Source organism: Sinocyclocheilus grahami, unplaced genomic scaffold (genome assembly GCF_001515645.1).
Source record: "Sinocyclocheilus grahami isolate Dianchi unplaced genomic scaffold, SAMN03320097.WGS_v1.1 scaffold1465.1, whole genome shotgun sequence".
Lineage (NCBI taxonomy): Eukaryota > Metazoa > Chordata > Actinopteri > Cypriniformes > Cyprinidae > Sinocyclocheilus > Sinocyclocheilus grahami.
The window spans coordinates 302,269-321,680 of NW_015506644.1; the positions used below are offsets into that span (position 1 = coordinate 302,269).

The 19,412-nt window shown below is 38.4% G+C and overlaps 1 protein-coding gene across 1 annotated transcript in view; it reads right to left on the minus strand.

Moving 5' to 3' along the window:
• LOC107570487 (dihydropyrimidine dehydrogenase [NADP(+)]-like) overlaps positions 1-19,412 on the minus strand; it is a 106,722-nt gene that overhangs the window by 68,788 nt on the left and 18,522 nt on the right. Inside the window, exons 5-7 of the mRNA XM_016256714.1 lie at positions 16,070-16,280; positions 12,072-12,195; positions 11,685-11,814 (exon numbers count right to left, since the gene is read on the minus strand). Of these exons, the coding sequence (XP_016112200.1) occupies positions 11,685-11,814; positions 12,072-12,195; positions 16,070-16,280 (465 nt within the window). The remainder of the gene's footprint in view (positions 1-11,684; positions 11,815-12,071; positions 12,196-16,069; positions 16,281-19,412) is intronic.

The window sequence follows — 19,412 nt, forward strand, 5'->3', positions numbered from 1 at the left end:
ACGAGAATGAACGAGCAAAACTCCCGCGGCGAATAGAACGGCTTGCAGTTAATGAAGAGCACTTCTAGATCTGAACAGCACATCTTCTTTAACACAGTTACATCTGTACACCACCTCTCATTGATGTAAAAGCATGTCCCGCCGCTTCATATCTTAAAGCATCCACGTTTGCACATCAGTGCCAGTATTGGCTGCTTTTGCAAAATGTAAATGTAAGAAACTTATCCAGGATGATGATGATGACGATGGCTATTACTATTTATCTTAAGTAATGATTACAAATTACTTTATTTTAATGTGTTTTTAATGTATTTTCCTTAGCCGGGATGATAGAATTGATGTCATTATGAAAAAAATGTTAAAAAAAAATTGGTAAACCGTTTTTTGAACCGGTTCATTGAAACGAACTGTCTGAAAGAACCAGTTTGTGGAAAAGAACTGGAGTTCCCATCAGTAGTGAATATCTGAGAAAGAGTCTGACTGCGTCCCACAGTACTACAAACCACGCCCCTCCAAGCTACACCTACTGCACCACCTCCTGCAGAGAAATGAGCATGGATGTTATTGACTAAAAGGGGGCAGTCGTGGCCTAATGGTTAGAGAGTTGGACTTAAATAATTTAATGTAATTGATACAGGCCTATGGTAATTATAGCAAAAAATAAACTGATATCTATATATCTGACTCTTTATAAACTGAATCAATAATAAATTGTAAATGTGTTCAGCATTCTGCAACAAATATTTTTCTGATTTTCTAGACTATTTTAAGTCGTAAAGTAAGCAGTATATATTAAAATCCTGCGCATGGCTTTAGCAGGCAAGTATACATGATACCAAGCGGGGCAGATGGTGCCTGAGCCTTCCCGAGCTCAACAGCGTCCCACAATTTTGCAATGTAAATCTGTGGTGAAAAGGGGAACTGCAGTGCTCTCTAATTGAGAGTTGATTTGAGATTGATTTGGGGCAGATTTGAGACTTCCCCGCTTATTTTCACGTTACCTTACGTGAACCTCGCTTCATCCACCAAGACGATATCAATCCACTTCAGCTATGTGTCTGCATCAGGTCAGTAACTACTTGGCATGTCTGTTTTTTTTCTATGTGGAGTAGTGGATCAAATTAACAAAGTAGGCTATCCGTTAAATCCTTTAGTTTAAATGTGCTCACATGAATAGCCTTTTTATGGTTCTGTTGTTTTTGTTTATTCTGAGAATAGACATATGATCTTCTTTCCTCCCCCGAATTGTAACTTTTTACCCAACTTGTAACATTTTAAATCAACTTTTGGAGGTGATAAATATTATATTAAGGCAATTATTATACAGCATTCCCATTCAGTCAGTCACGTTCTACGTTACGTCAGTGACTGACGAATTGGGATCTCGCCCGAGAGCCCAATCACCTTCGAGTGTTAACTAAACAAGCCAATGACAGTTGGCGTGCGTGTTTCGCCAAGCGCACCCCGCCCCGCAGCGCGGGTATAAAAGGAGAGCGCGTGCAAACGCACATCAGCTTTTCGCTTCGGAGCCGAGCCTTCTACGTAGAACGTGACTGACTGAATGGGAACGAGGGTTACACAAGTAACCTAGACGTTTTATGCGTATAACATTACTTCAAGCCTGTCAATCAACATTAGTGCACCACCCACAGGATAACACAAGGACATCTCTGCCAAAATTGTGTCCCCATGTGTTCAGAGATTAGAATATAAAGCTTATAAAATGTTTTTCATATATTAGCGCTACGACCCAGAATCTGCCCCACCTAAATTTACGGTCAGGAGCCGCAACTGATTACCGAGGACTCAAAAAGAACCGAATGAGCCAGTTTAACCAACTGTCGAAGTTTGCTGAGGATTGCCGAGGATTCTGATGAGTGAGTTGCACTGCATGTGTATCACCGAGGACTTGAACTAGCCTGATACGTAAAGTTTCTTTATAACAAACAAAACATAGGCTACTGGAGATATGCGTATGAATCGTTTTATTAAAAAGCCCTGGATTTTTATTAAAATATGGAAAAACCTGAATTTTAGCATGATTTATTTTGCATGCAGATGATATTTTAAGTTGTTTAAGCGAAATCAAGGCTTTTATAAGACAGGTTTATTCTTTCTTTATACTTTAGACATGTTGAACATATCCGCGTTTGTGCATCAGTGTCTGTAATGTGTGCTCTAGGTGCGAAACGTTTAGGAATCTTATCTAAGTTGTAGGTTAGTCGTATCTGACATAAAGGATCCGCGAATGATACTGTGACCACTGACACATTTAACTTAAGTGAATGAAAGGCAATAATCAGCTATGTGCATTCACACAAATAACTTTTTATTTGAATGTTTCAATATGTGTTGAGACAAATTAATTTATTTGAATGTTTCATTGATACAACATGGCACTGAGTTGTTAGAAAAGAAATGTGTAGTGGTGTCATTGCTTGTTGACGCCAGGAACCGATGAATCGGCTTTTTGAACCGCTTCAATGAGCCGAACTGTCCGAAAAGAACCGGTTTGCGGAAAAGAATCGGACTTTGCATCACTAATTCTCAGATGCGTCGTCTTCTTCTTCTTGCTTTACAGCGAATCGCTGACTTATAAGTGCATTACCGCCACTTATCTCTCAAATGGACCATTTACACTCTATCTACAATCTCAATTAGGAGTGTCAATGGTCTATTTGAGAGATAGGTGGTGGTAATGCACTTATAAGTCTGCGATCCGCCGTAAAGCAAGAAGAAGACGTCTGAGAACGCGCTCATGACAGTTTGGATATTGCAGTGAATCAGAGGTAAAAAGCGATATAAATACTGTTCGGTTTCGTGTCTTTACACATCAATGTATCGTCACGAGCCGCAGGGTTTAATTTGGTTTTGTTTGTGTATGTTGTTTTACTCTCAAAGCCGTGATTCCCATTCACTTCCATTATATGACTGACAGACTGCAACGGTTTGAGTTAAAAATCTTCGTTTGTGTTCTACTGAAGAAACAAAGTCACCTACATCTTGGATGCCCTGGGGGTAAGCAGATCTGGATAATGAAAAGTGAATGGAGACTACAACTACTGTCAAGGAAGGGTTTCAAGGTAAAATTCTCAGCCTATTCCTCTATCATTCAAACATTTTGTGTTACATGGAAGAAGAAAAAACTCAGTTAGAAATGACATTAGGGTGAGTAAATGGTGAAATAACTTTAATTTTTTTTCCCCTTTAAGCAATAAAGTGAAAACCTTTTGTGTTTCAAATCTAGTTTTTACAATTAAACATGGATTTAAAACTTTCTTCTTTTTTATTTCTCTTTGGAAAAAAAATGTGGTGCTTATTTTCATCTTTTAATAAGTCAGGGCTTCAAGCGCTGTAGAGAAAAATGAACTCTCTTAACTCTTATAAAGGCCTTATAAAGGTGATTGAACGTGATTTACATCTTATAAAAATATCTTTGCAACAAAGTAAGGAATGAAAAGTTAGGCTTAAAACTCCCACTCTTCACGTAGACTGATTAAAAAGTCACCACAAAGCTTTCTCTTCTGTCATGAAACTCAAACTTCCCACACACGACACCTGCATTTAACAAACATAAAATTAACTGCTACATGCTAACATCCCCACGCAGGTTTCACTCATGCACCAAACTGTTTCTCGCACGCACCTCTGCCATCTCAGTGTGAATCTTTTAATGGTGAAATAACTTTAATTGTTTTTCCCCTTTAAGCAATAAAGTGAAAACCTTTTGTGTTTCAAATCTAGTTTTTACAATTAAACATGGATTTAAAACTTTCTTCTTTTTTATTTCTCTTTGGAAAAAAATGTGGTGCTTATTTTCATCTTTTAATAAGTCAGGGCTTCAAGCGCTGTAGAGAAAAATGAACTCTCTTAACTCTTATAAAGGCCTTATAAAGGTGATTGAACGTGATTTACATCTTATAAAAATATCTTTGCAACAAAGTAAGGAATGAAAAGTTAGGCTTAAAACTCCCACTCTTCACGTAGACTGATTAAAAAGTCACCACAAAGCTTTCTCTTCTGTCATGAAACTCAAACTTCCCACACACGACACCTGCATTTAACAAACATAAAATTAACTGCTACATGCTAACATCCCCACGCAGGTTTCACTCATGCACCAAACTGTTTCTCGCACGCACCTCTGCCATCTCAGTGTGAATCTTTTACTTTCTATGCTATATATTCTTTAATGAGGGCCTTGGCACTGTTACACACATTCATAACCGCTGAATGTTGTTCCAGCATGTGATGCACATATTATAGGCTGAAGGATTGGCTATCATACAGCATGCCTGGGGCAATGGTGAATTAAGAAGCACACTCGAGGACACAAGAGTGCTTATTGATATACATGTACTGTGTTAACGAATGGAAAAAAAAAACTCTATATACCTTCTCCCTTTTGTTTTATGTCATACAATTTATTTCCTTCATGTACAAATATCAGTCTAGTGTGAAGGATATTTTTTTAATAATGGGCCTTTTGCCTTTAGATAGTCACGTTCAAAGAAAATACATGAAACAATAGGTAAAACGAGAGGATGGGAACAAAACAATGACAAGCTCAGTTTGAACTTGCATAAGTGGCAGCTTAAAACATGTAGGAGCATGTGCACATCTTCAAATGAAGTTGTTTTGTTGATTTTTAATTTGCTAATTTAATATACAATAGCAGTCAAAAGCTTTAGGTTTTTGAAAAAAGTCTCTTATGCTATCCAAAAGCTGTGTTTTTGATTAAAAATATAACAAAAACTGTAATAATGTGAAAGTTTTTTTCTAACAATTATTATTAATGCTGAATAAAAATATTAATATATTTTTGTTTTTAAAAAATCCACACTTTTGAATGGTAGTATAGCCTAGCAACAGCAACATCATGTATTCAGTTAATTACATGGACTGAAATAATAAAACCTTTAAATCTTAAACATTTTCATCATCCAGTTATTAAAATGCCACTTATTTAAATGTAGGATGTCACCAAGATTTATAATCCTATACAAAGAAACCCTCATAGCTCAGTAGCAACAACTTACAATTCATTAAATACAGTGTATGTTCATAACAGTACAGAGTCACAGAACATGCCAAGACATCTGAATAATTCATTGCAATCATTCATATTCATGCAAACATCTACAAATGTAAAGCCATCTAAATTCACCTCTGGGAACAGACTCTTTATCTAGCCGTCTCTCTAGAGTGGTGTACTCAAGGTGCCTTAATCAGTGCGGGAAAGTTCCACCCACACCATGTCTCCCTGCAGAGATACGTGCACATAACAAATTGGCATTAATTGCGGGACGGCAGCCGTCTGTCCCCAGCCACTATCGATTTCCTGCCTGCTCCGGCTGGCCCACATGGGCGTGAGGGACTGAGTAGGCTGCCTGTTTTTTAAGAGCCTTAGCAGAGAGGAAGTGGAAGAGAGAGATGTCCTACCTAACTGTGCAACAATACCTGGAGCTCCTTTTGGGGTTACGTGTTCTACTATAACTATACTACTAACTAAATCAAAACAGTTTGGTCGTTCCAGTGAAATTAAGTCTTAATTCTGCAGCATATAGTTCTAGAGAAATGTGTGCTTTCAATTTAGTTGCAGCAGTGCCCTAAAGAAATGTTTTATTGACTCTGGTGTGGAAAAAAATCTTGACAAAGCTGCTCTAAGCACAAAGCTGAACCCCCGTAAACACCTTTGAGATAAATTGGAAGTGTTTCAGGCACCATCACCCCATCATGCAATGTCAGTACTTGACCTCAATAATGGCCATATGTCAGACAAGTGTATGTCATAATGGCTATGTTCACACAGCAACAGACCATGGTTGTCAGTCCTGGTTGGAGTGCTAAATATGGTTATGCTCACACAACGTTTGGCTATGAAAGAAATTGATAACTGCTTTCTACAACCAAATTGAAAGTCTTCAAAATATTGCCTGAATTTTGAGATTAAGTTATATATTTGTTGCATAAATGGAACTGCAGTGGACAACAAGGTGCCGGTGATGTTATTGACATATAGGTATGGTATGAGTTGTGGGTTGTTCTTTGCTGTCAGTCACTAATGTTAGGGCTGTAAAACACTCTCAGGTTATGAAAATGCCAGAAAATAGACATATTGCGTGGTTGTCCTGCTGGAAGAAAAAAAAACTGTTTAAATTAGTCTTAAAATGGTTTGCAGGTTCTCAATGTTTTCTTGGCCCGGCCAGACTGGTATGATTTGCTGGGATTAGTGTTCCATAATTCAGGAGAAATTATGGTAACCATAAACTACTAAACAAAGTGTGAATTGTGATTAGTCCATCTGATTTTATAAGTCACCATCTTTAAAATGTACTCACTGTGGTTACAGTCATTATTCACAACTATTATGAAAATAGAAGTGCAGGTTCACTTTGGTTAGTCAATCTAACAGTATTCATAGTTTATAGGTTTTAGTAAATAAAGTTCTCAATCCCAAATACTGACTGTGTGAACACAGCTTTTAAGAGCAAAACCTGTTAATAAATACAGCTGTCAATTCCAAACACTGTGGGAATGCAGCATTTGAGAGTAAAATGTTAATAAATATGATTGTCAATGTGAAACACTGTGGGAATGCAGCATTTGAGAGTAAAATAGGTTAATAAATATGACTGTCAATCTCAAACACAGTGGGAATGAACATTTGAGAGTAGAATTAAATACGGTTGTCAATCCGAAACAATGACTGTGTGAATACAGCATTTGAGAGTGAAACCTGTTAGTAAATACAGTTTTCAATCCCAAACACTTACTTTGTGAATGCAGCTTTTGAGAGTGAAACCTGTTAGTAAATACAGTTTTCAATCCCAAACACTTACTTTGTGAATGCAGCTTTTGAGAGTGAAACCTGTTAGTAAATACAGTTTTCAATCCCAAACACTTACTTTGTGAATGCAGCTTTTGAGAGTGAAACCTGTTAGTAAATACAGTTTTCAATCCCAAACACTGACTGTGAAACCTGTTAATAAATAAGATGTCAATCCAAAACACTGTGTGAACACAGCTCTTGAGAGTTATCCATCAATGAATGAACACAATAATTTTTTTTGTTGATACATACGGTTGTCAATCTCAAACACTGCTTGTGTGAATATACTGTAGCCACTGAATTACATGTTTTATGAAATCTTACGTGTCAAAATCTGCAAAGTAGATTAGATCAATGAGTCAAATAGCTTTGAGAGTGGACTAGAAAGAATACAATGTGCTCACACCCACCGTTATAAACGCTAACTTAATTGGACAAAGCACTGTGCAATTAGAGGATGATTAGGAGATGTGGATCTCATCTGCTCTTCCATCCCTGTTTTATATTGCAGATATTAAGTCTCGTAGCCTGAAGTGGTGTATTTTAAAGCTTAGGTGTGATAAGCTCCTGTCTGAGCTTTGACAATGATTGAATGTGTTTTAAACAGCAGGGGATGGGCTTATTTCTCATGCAGGAAGTGAGCGAGTTCTGTCTCTGCACTCCACTCTGATCCATAACCAACCGGCTAAATCAGTAGAGGCGAAAATGGGTATAGCTGTGGAGCTTTGTCAGGAGCGGCCCAGACAATGTTATGATGAATGTGCCAGGGAGAGGGAGATGTATTTTTCCGCACCCAAAAATCTGGCTCACCTCCTTTCTCGCTAACTTTAAAATACATCATGACTCTGCAGGGGCATAATGAACTCCATCAAAAATCAGCCGGCATTAACATCATCTCTAACCAGCTGATCCGTCGGCTCAGGATACCGCTCGTGTGAGCTCAAGAACACGAGTAATAGGCAATCAACCTCGCATAAAAGAACAATAGCAGCCATCATTCATTCTCATGTACAATTAGCGCCGCACTGACTGAGTGATGGCCCCTTAGCCCTCCGGCGCTCTGACATGCCACTTCCTGGCTGACTGCCCGCGACGCGGAGGAAGAGCGTGACACTGTGCGAAGTCTCTCACACAGAGACGACTTAAAAGGCTAATTGGGCCTGGAGGTTCTGATCCATCAGAGATCCCAGCACCCATCAGCTCTACAAGTCGCCGTTTGATGGCTAAGATCTGACCACATGACCTTCTCGGGTGGATCTGAGGACCAATGGACTCTTAGATCATCAGAGACGAGGAATAAGATAGAAGTGCCACTAACTGTCATGCAAAACCGTTCTTGGAGCTCGTTCCAAGTCATTGTGGTGCCAATTCCCGAGGGACTCGCATCTTGAGACAGAAGGGAAAAATAAAACATTTACATAGGCAATGCATCTCATTAATTATAATTAATGAAAGTGGTGCCTGTTTCCTGGGTGCCCCTGTTAGCACTACTGTAGGTAAATTTGCAGCGCACATATACACAGGCAGCTATTTTCATATCCAGCGTGACAATCACAGGGCTTTCTGAGCGCAATTGATGCAGTGCGGCCTCGACGGACGACGCATCTTAACATGACTCAGGAGAACAGGATATTAAAAAGAAGTCCCCTATGTTTCAATGACAGCACTGCGCGGAGACACGGAGAACATGTTGACACTGAGGGGTTTTCTTTATCCTGCCTGCGAGAGGGAATGAAAGGGAGAGAGTGTTTCAGTGCAGCCATTCCAGCACGTAGAGAGCAATATGAGTTCTATTTACTGAAATATGGCCTCATCTCGCCGCTGCAGCGCAAGATTCGAAGAATTATTAGCTAGGGTTCACTGTTGACATGGGTGCAGTATCCAGTGAGGGGATTTCATGACTCTCAGCGCCATGCAGAGAAATAACTGACATAGAATGATCATATTCCAGGCAGAATTTAAACACTGGTTTTAAAGCAGACTAGGATGAGTTTCAGTTTTAGAGTGGAGGGGCCAAAATAGGGGGCTAGGTGGTCTGCACATTTGATATACCAGCCAATAGTGGGTGAATTTTGAACAATATTGAATTATTTAGTACTCTGCCTATGCTTTTATTTCTATTCGATTGTTTATTCTTGGGAATAAAGTACACAGATTGTCATTACAACAGCAAATGAGATATTATAGAATTATTACAGAATGAGATATTAATTCAGTAATAACTTTACAGCATTCAACCCAGACTAATAATTTTTAAAAAATCATTCCGTTTTATTTGATTTATTCAGATACCATAAAACTATTTTGGCTCCTCCTATAGCACTGCATTTTTTATTTCTTTAAAAATGTTCGCTTTTTCTTTCACTAGTTTTTTTCTTTAAAGTCCCTTAAACTTTCTCATTTGCTTTCTTAAATTCTTTGTGAAATTGACGCTCTGATCGAAGAGCTGCGCAGACGCCTCTTGCCGTTGCCATGGCGATGTCTGATATGACTTAAACCCTGCACTCTGCCTCTCTTCTCCTTTCTTTTTTTAACTCTATTTCCATTTGTAGCTCCACTAATCAAGGACTGCCAGCAAACACAGAACAAACAGATGTCACCGATTAATTTTCCCATCACTTGAATTAGAAATTAAATTAAAACAAAAAGATTTTCTGCTGGAGTTCAATAAACAACTCATGCCTGTTTCTTTCTTTTTTTTTTCAACTAAGAACAGGAAGCCGAGGTTACAAATGCACAGGCTCAACAAATTGGACAACAGAAGATTGGAAAACGGTAGCCTGGTCTGATGAGTCTCCATTTCTGCTGCGACATTCAGATGGTGGGGTCAGAATTTGAGGTAACCAACATAAATTCATCCTGCCTTGTATCAACAGTTCAGTCTGGTGGTGGTGGTGTAATGGTGTGGGGGATATTTGTGGGGGCCCTCTTTGGTCCCCTTAATGCCAACTGAGCATAATATAAACCCACAGCCTACCCGAGTATTGTTGCTGACCATATCCATCCCTTTATTACCACAGTGGCTACTCCCAGCAGAATAACACATCATGTCATAAAACTCAAATCATCTCAAGCTAGTTTCTTGAACATGACGATGAGTTCACTATACCAGACCTCAGTCCAACAGTGCACCCTTGGGATGTGGGAGATTTGCATCATGGATGTGCAGCTGACAAATCTGCAGCAACTGAATGATGCTATTGTGTCAATATGGACCAAACTCTCTGAGGAATGTTTCCAGCAAGTTTTTGAATATATAATAAGTATTAAGGGCCCAACTCAGTACTAGCAAAGTGTACCTAATAAAGTGGCCAGTGAGTGTATAATTATTTATTAAATTATATACTAAAGCTTTTTTTTAATGAACATACAGTACATATAGATACTTACATACTGTACATGCACACATACATTTATACAAACAGATACACATATATAAAAACTATACAATTATACACTTATTTAGTATTAAAGTCAAATAATTTCTGTTACATATGACCCTGACAAAAATCCTACACTGAAGCTAAATGTTCATTTAAATTTTTGTTACAAAAAACAAACTAAAGATAAAATATACTTTAGATAGCAAAAGAATAAGTTTGGACATAAAATGAAAAATATAAAACACTTTCACACCACAAAAACATTTAGTCTTGACAAATTCTCAGAAGTTGAAATGACGGCACTTATTTTTCTCAGGCAGAGAGAGACTGTACTGAGCATGTGCTGAGTAAGTGTCATCACTCTAGTTTGTTTGTGACTGAGGAAATGTATTGTGTTACAACTGCCTCCGCTCTCCCCTAATAGCACAGAAAAAAAATGTGCAAGCTAAAACAAGCATGCTGCTCAAGAGAACATCTCATCCCACTGAAAATCCATATACAAAGCACAATAACCAAAATGTAAACACAACACCAACAAACAAAATGTGATCTTATTTTCCGATCATTTATGTGATCTTGAACTGCTGAACCCATTAGCAAATATTTGTACAGCTCTTTCTCTCTAGTCCAAAATTACAGAATGGTTTTTGGGGGGGGGGGGATGCATTTGCCGAACAAACACTTCAGCGTGACTTCCTCTGGCCACAGTTACATTAGCGATTAACCTCTGTATGAACCTTCTCTTTATGCTGCCGCTTAGGTCTGTGTGCAAAATCACAGAGAATATTTTTCTGCTAGGAAAACGAAGGAAGAATCTTCTTCATCACTCTAGTTTGTTTGTGACTGAGGAAATGTATTGTGTTACAATTGCCTCCGCTCTCCCCTAATAGCACAGAAAAAAAATGTGCAAGCTAAAACAAGCATGCTGCTCAAGAGAACATCTCATCCCACTGAAAATCCATATACAAAGCCCAATAACCAAAATGTAAACACAACACCAACAAACAAAATGTGATCTTATTTTCCAATCATTTATGTGATCTTGAACTGCTGAACCCATTAGCAAATATTTGTACAGCTCTTTCTCTGTAGTCCAAAATTACAGAATGGTTTTGGGGGGGGGATGCATTTGCCGAACAAACACTTCAGCGTGACTTCCTCTGGCCACAGTTACATTAACGATTAACCTCTGTATGAACCTTCTCTTTATGCTGCCGCTTAGGTCTGTGTGCAAAATCACAGAGAATATTTTTCTGCTAGGAAAACGAAGGAAGAATCTTCTACTGTTTGAGTGTCTAAGCCAAAAAGCACTCAAGATGTCACCCTGAGAAAAAAAGTCCCTGTGGAATAATGCCCTCGCTATAAAAACTGTGAGCGTAAAACTTTGAGTGCTATACTAATGCTGAAAATTGCTGGCACTAACACATAATGTGAAGCAGGCTCTCAAAGCTACACAACTGTGGCCAAACACTAAGTATGTTGTGTAAGACGTCCAAATGTAGAATGAGATGGATTGGCTTATTGAGTGGAGAGCCCACCTGGATGTACTTGTGGATGTGCCAGGAAGCTTGTTTGCCATCGTTGACAGACTCCACGGTGGTGTTGGCCAAGCCGGCGATGTCTCCACCGGCAAACACCCAGGGTTCACTGGTCTGCATGGTTTCACTGTTCACCTCAGGTGTCCCCCATCCGTTCAGCTTTACTGGTTCCAGGGCCTTCTTCACTGTTCCAGCACACAATATTACAGAGTGGTTATAGTGTATCAAAAATAGATTAAAACAATGTTTTTTACAACTATGTCAAGGTACACTGGACATTAAAAAAAAAAGTATATATATATGTATATCTCCACGGTGGTGTTGGCCAAGCCGGCGATGTCTCCACCGGCAAACACCCAGGGTTCACTGGTCTGCATGGTTTCGCTGTTCACCTCAGGTGTCCCCCATCCGTTCAGCTTTACTGGTTCCAGGGCCTTCTTCACTGTTCCAGCACACAATATTACAGAGTGGTTATAGTGTATCAAAAATAGATTAAAACAACGTTTTTTACAACTATGTCAAGGTACACTGGACAATAAAAAATAAAAAGTATATATATATATATATGTATATATGTATATATGTATATATATAAAAAATCAGATTTTTGAGCCAGTGTAAATGAAGCCTCATAGATTCAATGCCACAAAAAATTTGATTTTGATTTTACAGGCTTTTTAAGAGTTCAAATATTTTTGGTGCCACTAAGGACACATAACTATTCACTTAGTGACTGCTGGATGTTTAAACTGAAAAATGAAGACATGACTTCCTTTGATGAAGGAAGAAATGACAGTCCCTCCGGATGCCAGCCTGAGACCAGCAGAGGAATTTGTAACCTTGACGGCCCTGTTGATGCTTTTGCTGTGGCTGTTATTGTTGAGTATATTTTCCCTTTCCTTTTTTTCTAGATCAATCCCCTGGTCCTTTGTTTTTGATTTTACAGGCTTTTTAAGAGTTCAAATACTTTTGGTGCCACTAAGGACACATAACTATTCACTTAGTGACTGCTGGATGTTTAAGCTGAAAAATGAAGACATGACTTCCTTTGATGAAGGAAGAAATGACAGTCCCTCCGGATGCCAACCTGAGACCAGCAGAGGAATTTGTAACCTTGACGGCCCTGTTGATGCTTTTGCTGTGGCTGTTATTGTTGAGTATATTTTCCCTTTCCTTTTTTTCTAGATCAATCCCCTGGTCCCTCCGTCAGCTCTCCTCGCCTGACGCTCCAGTGATCATGAAGACTGCCGGCCTCATCACTTTCATAAAAAAAAAAAAAACATCCTCACACCTCATCCTGTTCGTTTCCCTCCTCCCCCACCTCTCTTTCTGTCTGTCTCATCTGCACACGCGCGGGCTGTGGAGTGTGACAAATCTAAGGGACTCCTGAGATCTTCCCCTTAAATGAAATGGCCTCCTCTTAGAATCCAGTAGTACTCTCCAGAGTAACTTCTCATACAACTGCTCATTGCCAAGCACCATTAGAAGATGGAATGCATGCTGCTGTGTGAAATACAAGCAGGAAGACATTGACATGAAGAAATGCAACAGCTTACAGGAGACAAAGCCACTGTGGATGGAAGAAAGTGAGAAAGCAGAACGCATCGCTGAAAATGCAAATACATGAATTCATTTATTGTTATGATGCTGAAACTATGATGTGAAAGCATCAGACTGCTTCAGAAAATGAAAATTTTGTTATTATTTACTCACTTCATGTCAAATCTAAACCTGTATTTGTTTTTATTTATTTATTTTAGTGGGAAAGAAAAGAAGAAGAAGAAGATAAAAAAACACTGGCCTTATCTATAAAACAGGATCATAGTAAATACAAACAATACAAAATAAAACAAAATATTTTAGAATAATCATCTCCACTGCAGCTCTTGATTGATGTCATCTGATTGATAAGTGTCATTCAATATGTGAACAAATTATTATTTTCAAATGAACCAGTTGATTCAGTTCACTTCACTAACTGGATGGAACGATTCATTTACGAATAGGAAAGATCCAGTCAAACGAGTTCACAGTTCACTTACTCAATGATCTGCAGATCTCAAGTTTATAGTTCACTGCAAGAAAGAATTATCAGTGAATAATGATTGAAATTTCAGTCTGTGCCAGTGTTATTTTAGTATTATTTATATACTATTCATTAATATTTTAAATGAGCATTTAGTTTTATATTTTCAGTTTTAATTTTAATTTTAGTTAGAATTAGTTTTTGTAACTATTTCTATTCAGCTTTACTTTTATTTCAGTTTTAGTTTTTGTAATTTTAATACTTCAACATTTTATTTTAGTTGCAAAGGCAACATTTCACATTTTGTTCAAGTTAAATTTAGTACAATTGTTTATAAAATATTTTTATTTTATTTAATTTTAAGATTTATTTCGGTCAACTAAAAAGATTTGTAATAGTTTTAGTTTTGGTTAACGATAACAACACTGGTCTTGAGTCTTTCAAATTACACTTTTTGTCTTTCACAAAGGAAAATAAAAGGATTCAGGGTTGGAATGACATGAGAGGTAGAAAATGACGACAGAATTATTATTACTTTTTTTTTGGTAGACTACTCCTTTAACTGTGAGCATGTCTCAAAACTGCTTTGCTTTGAGGACTAGGGATCTGAATATAGACAATGTCATGTTTCATGGGGTCCAGCAAAGGGTCTCCACAGTTGTAAAAGTAGCCAGTCAGCTGCAGCCAGTGGTGATCTAATCACCAACCAGCCTGCCTACCCAAGGATTTCTCACTATCTCAGCTTTTCTCTTCTCTAATGCTGCAACACAACCATCTTCTGTCGGCTCTGCCGGCCATTGGAGTGGATAAGTAATTCATATATTGGGCAAGGTGTGGGGAGTGAGTGGCATTTATAAGCTTGCTATCTCTGAGCTTCAAGCCAGTGATGAAAAGACTCTCCGCTCAGAGACATTACAGTGTATAGGATGGATGACAGGTCCGCTCAAGAGTAACAACACTGGGACAACAAAACACCAAGTAAAGAAAAAAAAATCATGAGGAGGTGAAAAATAGCTGGGTGAATGTGAGCCGACAAATAAACACAATTATATACTGTACAGAAAGGTACAAAGGTATGAGGCCACATCTGAGATTTATCATCTAATTTAAAAGGTTTTAGGGTCTAAAAATATTCAACAAATGAACAAGTATTTAAGATTCTGTACTATTTATAGGTCACTCATCACTCAATTTAATTTGTGTCTCTTTGTATTGACAATTAGATGTTCTTGCTACCACTGTAACTCTTTGAATCATTAAAGCAAAATGGGTGACAAACCAAATAAAAAAAAAACATTCAATTCACCTTTTCACTTAGATTGTTATGTTGATAACGTTTATGAAGAAAAAATATATAATATATTAATAATGTGTGTGTGTGTGTGTGTGTGTGTGTATACACATCGTTTTTTTTTAATAGCCTTTATATATATAAAACAAAAAGACCTTGGTCAATATATATAGTCAAGAAGCACAGAATATGTGATCTAGACATTATATGTGAATGTGTGGTTGATGTTTTAGGCTAATCTGCTGAAATAAGGTAGGGTGACAAACCAAATAAAAAAAAAACATTCAATTCACCTTTTCACTTAGATTGTTATGTTGATAACGTTTATGAAGAAAAAATATATAATATATTAATAATGTGTGTGTGTGTGTGTGTGTGTATACACATCGTTTTTTTTTAATAGCCTTTATATATATAAAACAAAAAGACCTTGGTCAATATATATAGTCAAGAAGCACAGAATATGTGATCTAGACATTATATGTGAATGTGTGGTTGATGTTTTAGGCTAATCTGCTGAAATAAGGTTGTATTTGTGATGGTGGATTGATAAAGGATTCCCATAATGAAACAAGGCTCTCGTTTTGAGGGTCTTATCAACTCCTGCCTCTCCATCACAGTGATGGTTATCACTACTGTGGCTACTAAAATCTGCTAAGGAAAGATAAGTCGGGCAGTGCTGAATCCTTATTGATGAGAGAAAAGTCTGGATTATGTGATGCTTGCTGGGGAAATCTTTCACACGGACCACAGGTATGCCGAAATGTACTCGTTTAAACTACATCAGAACACGTTTTTTTAACTGGCCCAGTGTGCAACATAAAATAATACATATTGGAATCATTCGTTTGGTACAAAGTACTTTGCAGGAAACAAATACAGTTAAATCATTATGAGAAATTAAATTCTTAAAAAAATAAAAATAAACCCATATGAGCTCATTAATTCCAACTACAGCTAGAGTCCTTTCTGAGTCACCTGGCTCAACCCTGACCTCACCTTCTGGATCGTTCAACATGGAGCCAAAGGCACTGATGATGAAGTCTGCTTTCAGGTGGACAATTTGCTCCTTATCAACAATCCAGGTCCCATCACCCTGCTGCTCTGTGCGGCAAAAACGCAGGCCAACGACGCGTCCATCTTTCTTGATTACCTCATGAGGAGACAGGAAGGGCAGGAACTCACACTTTTCCTCTTTGGCCACCTCCATCTTAAAAAACAGAAATCAAAAGAGAAGCATGTGATTCTAATTGCTAACATTTGAATGCGTGAAAACAGAGTTAACTTCATGCATTCATCTTTAGAAGGTGGTCATGACACTAAAATTTAAGTATTGGCTATACTTCAAAAACTGAACTGAGCCTGCTTACAGACATCATGACCCGTTTTAACATACCGCACCATTTATCTGGAAACCCAAATTTTCCCAGTGAAAATCTCCTAAAAGTTTCTACAAAGCCAAGTTTCAAACCCCAGAAAGCATTTTTGTATCTTTCACTCTCTACTGAACCCTCCAGCTTATCCCACTCCTTCCACTGTTTCTCCTGATAACTTTAGCAGTGCATTGCTTCTTTCCTCTTAAGAATCTCCAATAAAACACTCCAGTATAAATCATTTACCAGGTTCACAAGCACAAGACTCCTAAAACCCTTCCATATGCACTTTTGACCTCCTCTTCAACCTTTCTTTTCTCCATCTTACACTCCTCTACATCACCTCCACCATCACCTGACCTCCCTAACTTCAGGTCCTCTTCACGTCGGTTTGTAGTCATGGACATCTGACAGGTTATAAGAATCTTTACTGCCCTTTCTCAACAGTGAAGAGTAGTAGTTCTCAACTGGTGTGTAGTGACCCAAAAATGGGTGACAAGTCTGTTCTGATAGGATCATGGATGGAAGGGATAATATTAAATTAAATTGTATGTCTATTGTGAAGCAAGACAGACTGTGTTCAAGTATCCCAGACTACACCTGCAAGAACAACTTCATTGTTGAAAATTGGTTTTGAAATGGCACACTCCACAAAAAACAGCCCTAATCACAAGCAATTGAATTACAGGTCTGCACTCACATTGTTTTGTACCTTCAGAAAAGTACCTACTGGATATAATGGGAAGGACTCACTTCATCTCCACATCCATTGGAGTTCCATAGGGTTCAGTTTTGTAGTCATGGCTTCATCTTTCATTCTTATTGAGCTGATAATCAATTAATTCTCACTTTCCCACCCTCTGACAACCACGTATCTCACAAATCACCTTGTGTCTGGCTAGCATTTTTACCTAGATGAACGGCTGTCTCTGAAGCTAAATTTATTTAAAAAAAGCTTCTGTGCATCCCATCTAAAAACCACCCTTGCCAAGACCTTGTCGTTTCAATAAACAACTCCACCATCTCACCCACACAGAAAGCTAAGAGCCCTGATGTCACACTGGACAACAACCTGTCATTTGCAACACATAAACTAACCACAGTCAAGACACACAGATTCCTCCTGCTGAATATCCAGAGTCAGCCCTTTCCTTACCAGGGAACAGTGCTGTAGGTTTTATTCATACATAGACCACACATCAATTACCATCATCAAAACCTCCACCCCCATTCTGCAATTTACTCCATTGCAAACTGACATTTGAAATTCAAAGTTTCAAAAACATTTATTATATTATTTTTAAAAGTATTATTTATTTGCACTAGGTTAATTGTATCTATATTAGCTTTATTTGTACTAGCAAGCACTTGTTTGTATTTGTACACAAATAATTTATTTTCCTAGCAGATAATGTTCTAAACTGTATGCTTACCATCTGTTGATCACAATGGTCTCATGTGTCAAGCTAAAGAGCTTTTAGTAAGTCGTTCTGGAAAAAAAGTGTCTGCTAAATTCCTTAAACGTACATGAACAGAGTAGAAATAAAACACCTTTCATAAAAATCCTTCCTTTATGAAAAGGCTTAATTTACGGCCATGGTGCATTAGCACACCCGTTTGAATGTTCGCAGAGCAAAGGCAGAGCTAATAGTTGCTGTAGTTACACATTTCTAAGTTTAACTTTCTTGTCACTGTTGCTATGGCAGCATTGCAACAGTTGTCATTGAGAAAAGAATATGTCTTAATTACTTTGTTAAAAAGCTCCACAGAAAAATAAATCTTGTTATATAAAGCTCAGCATGGTCACCTTTACAGAAACTTATCTCACCTTTTTCCTGACAAACTTTTTTCAACTGCTTTTACGCCAAGGTTTTTTCTTTGAGATGGGAAAGTCTTTCTATGGGTAATACCAATAAATATACATCATTCTGTAATCTATTGTGTTTGGCAACAGCTAACCTAGGCACTAGGTACAGTATAGGCATATAAATTGTATATAATATAAACTGGAGAAATGTAAGATTTAAATGAATAAAATTGCTATTCATAAACTGTTCAGTATAAAGTGGAAGACAATATGGCATCTGGCTTATTCTGTAAACATTTTCACAGATGAATCAACAGTCTAACCTCTATTCAAGTGCAAGACAGCGAGTGTACACACATACAGTACTGTGAAGGATACTAAACATTCCCCTCAAAAACTGTGTCTGCTAAGACGCTATGGGAAAAAAGCCTTTTATCTCCTGAACTGAAGCCTTTTTTTCAATCACGCAGTGAAACTGCACGACAATGGTTCATGCAGTGTATAAAAAATGAACCAATGGCTCGGCAGCAGAGCTACACGAGCCTATGGCGACAAAGCCCGCCAGAATGGGCGGAGCCATCTCGCTATATAAGTGGGCATTCTCCACAGGATTCTCAGATCACTTCGACTGAAGCGACGACTGAGTCATGTGGCTACATAGCACGGCTAGCAACGCAGTACTCGTTCCCGTATCTCAGGGAACGTCTCTAGGTTACATATGTAAAATGTCCTGCAAGGCCACACCAAAGTTGAAAGCCTTGGAGGCCGCCATACTCCTGGTCGAGTGCGCTCTGACCCCCATAGGTGACGGGAGGCCAGAGGACTCATAGGCTAGTGAGATGGCCTCGACCACCCACCTACTCATGGTCTGCTTGGTCACTGGAGATCCTTTCTTTGGCGGACCAAAACAAACAAATAGCTGATCTGCCATATGCCATGGGGCAGCTCTGTGTGCGTAAGCGTCCAGTGTTTGAACTGGACAGCAGATTAAGCCTTTCTTAGCCTACTTCCTGGAACAGAGGAGGACGGAATGCCTGAAGTACTATGGGCCCTGATGAAGAAGTGGGCACCTTAGGGACATACCCGACACTTGGGTAAAGGAATGCCCTAACCATGCCTGGAGCAAATTCCAGGCACGAAACAGAAAGTGCCTGAAGATCCC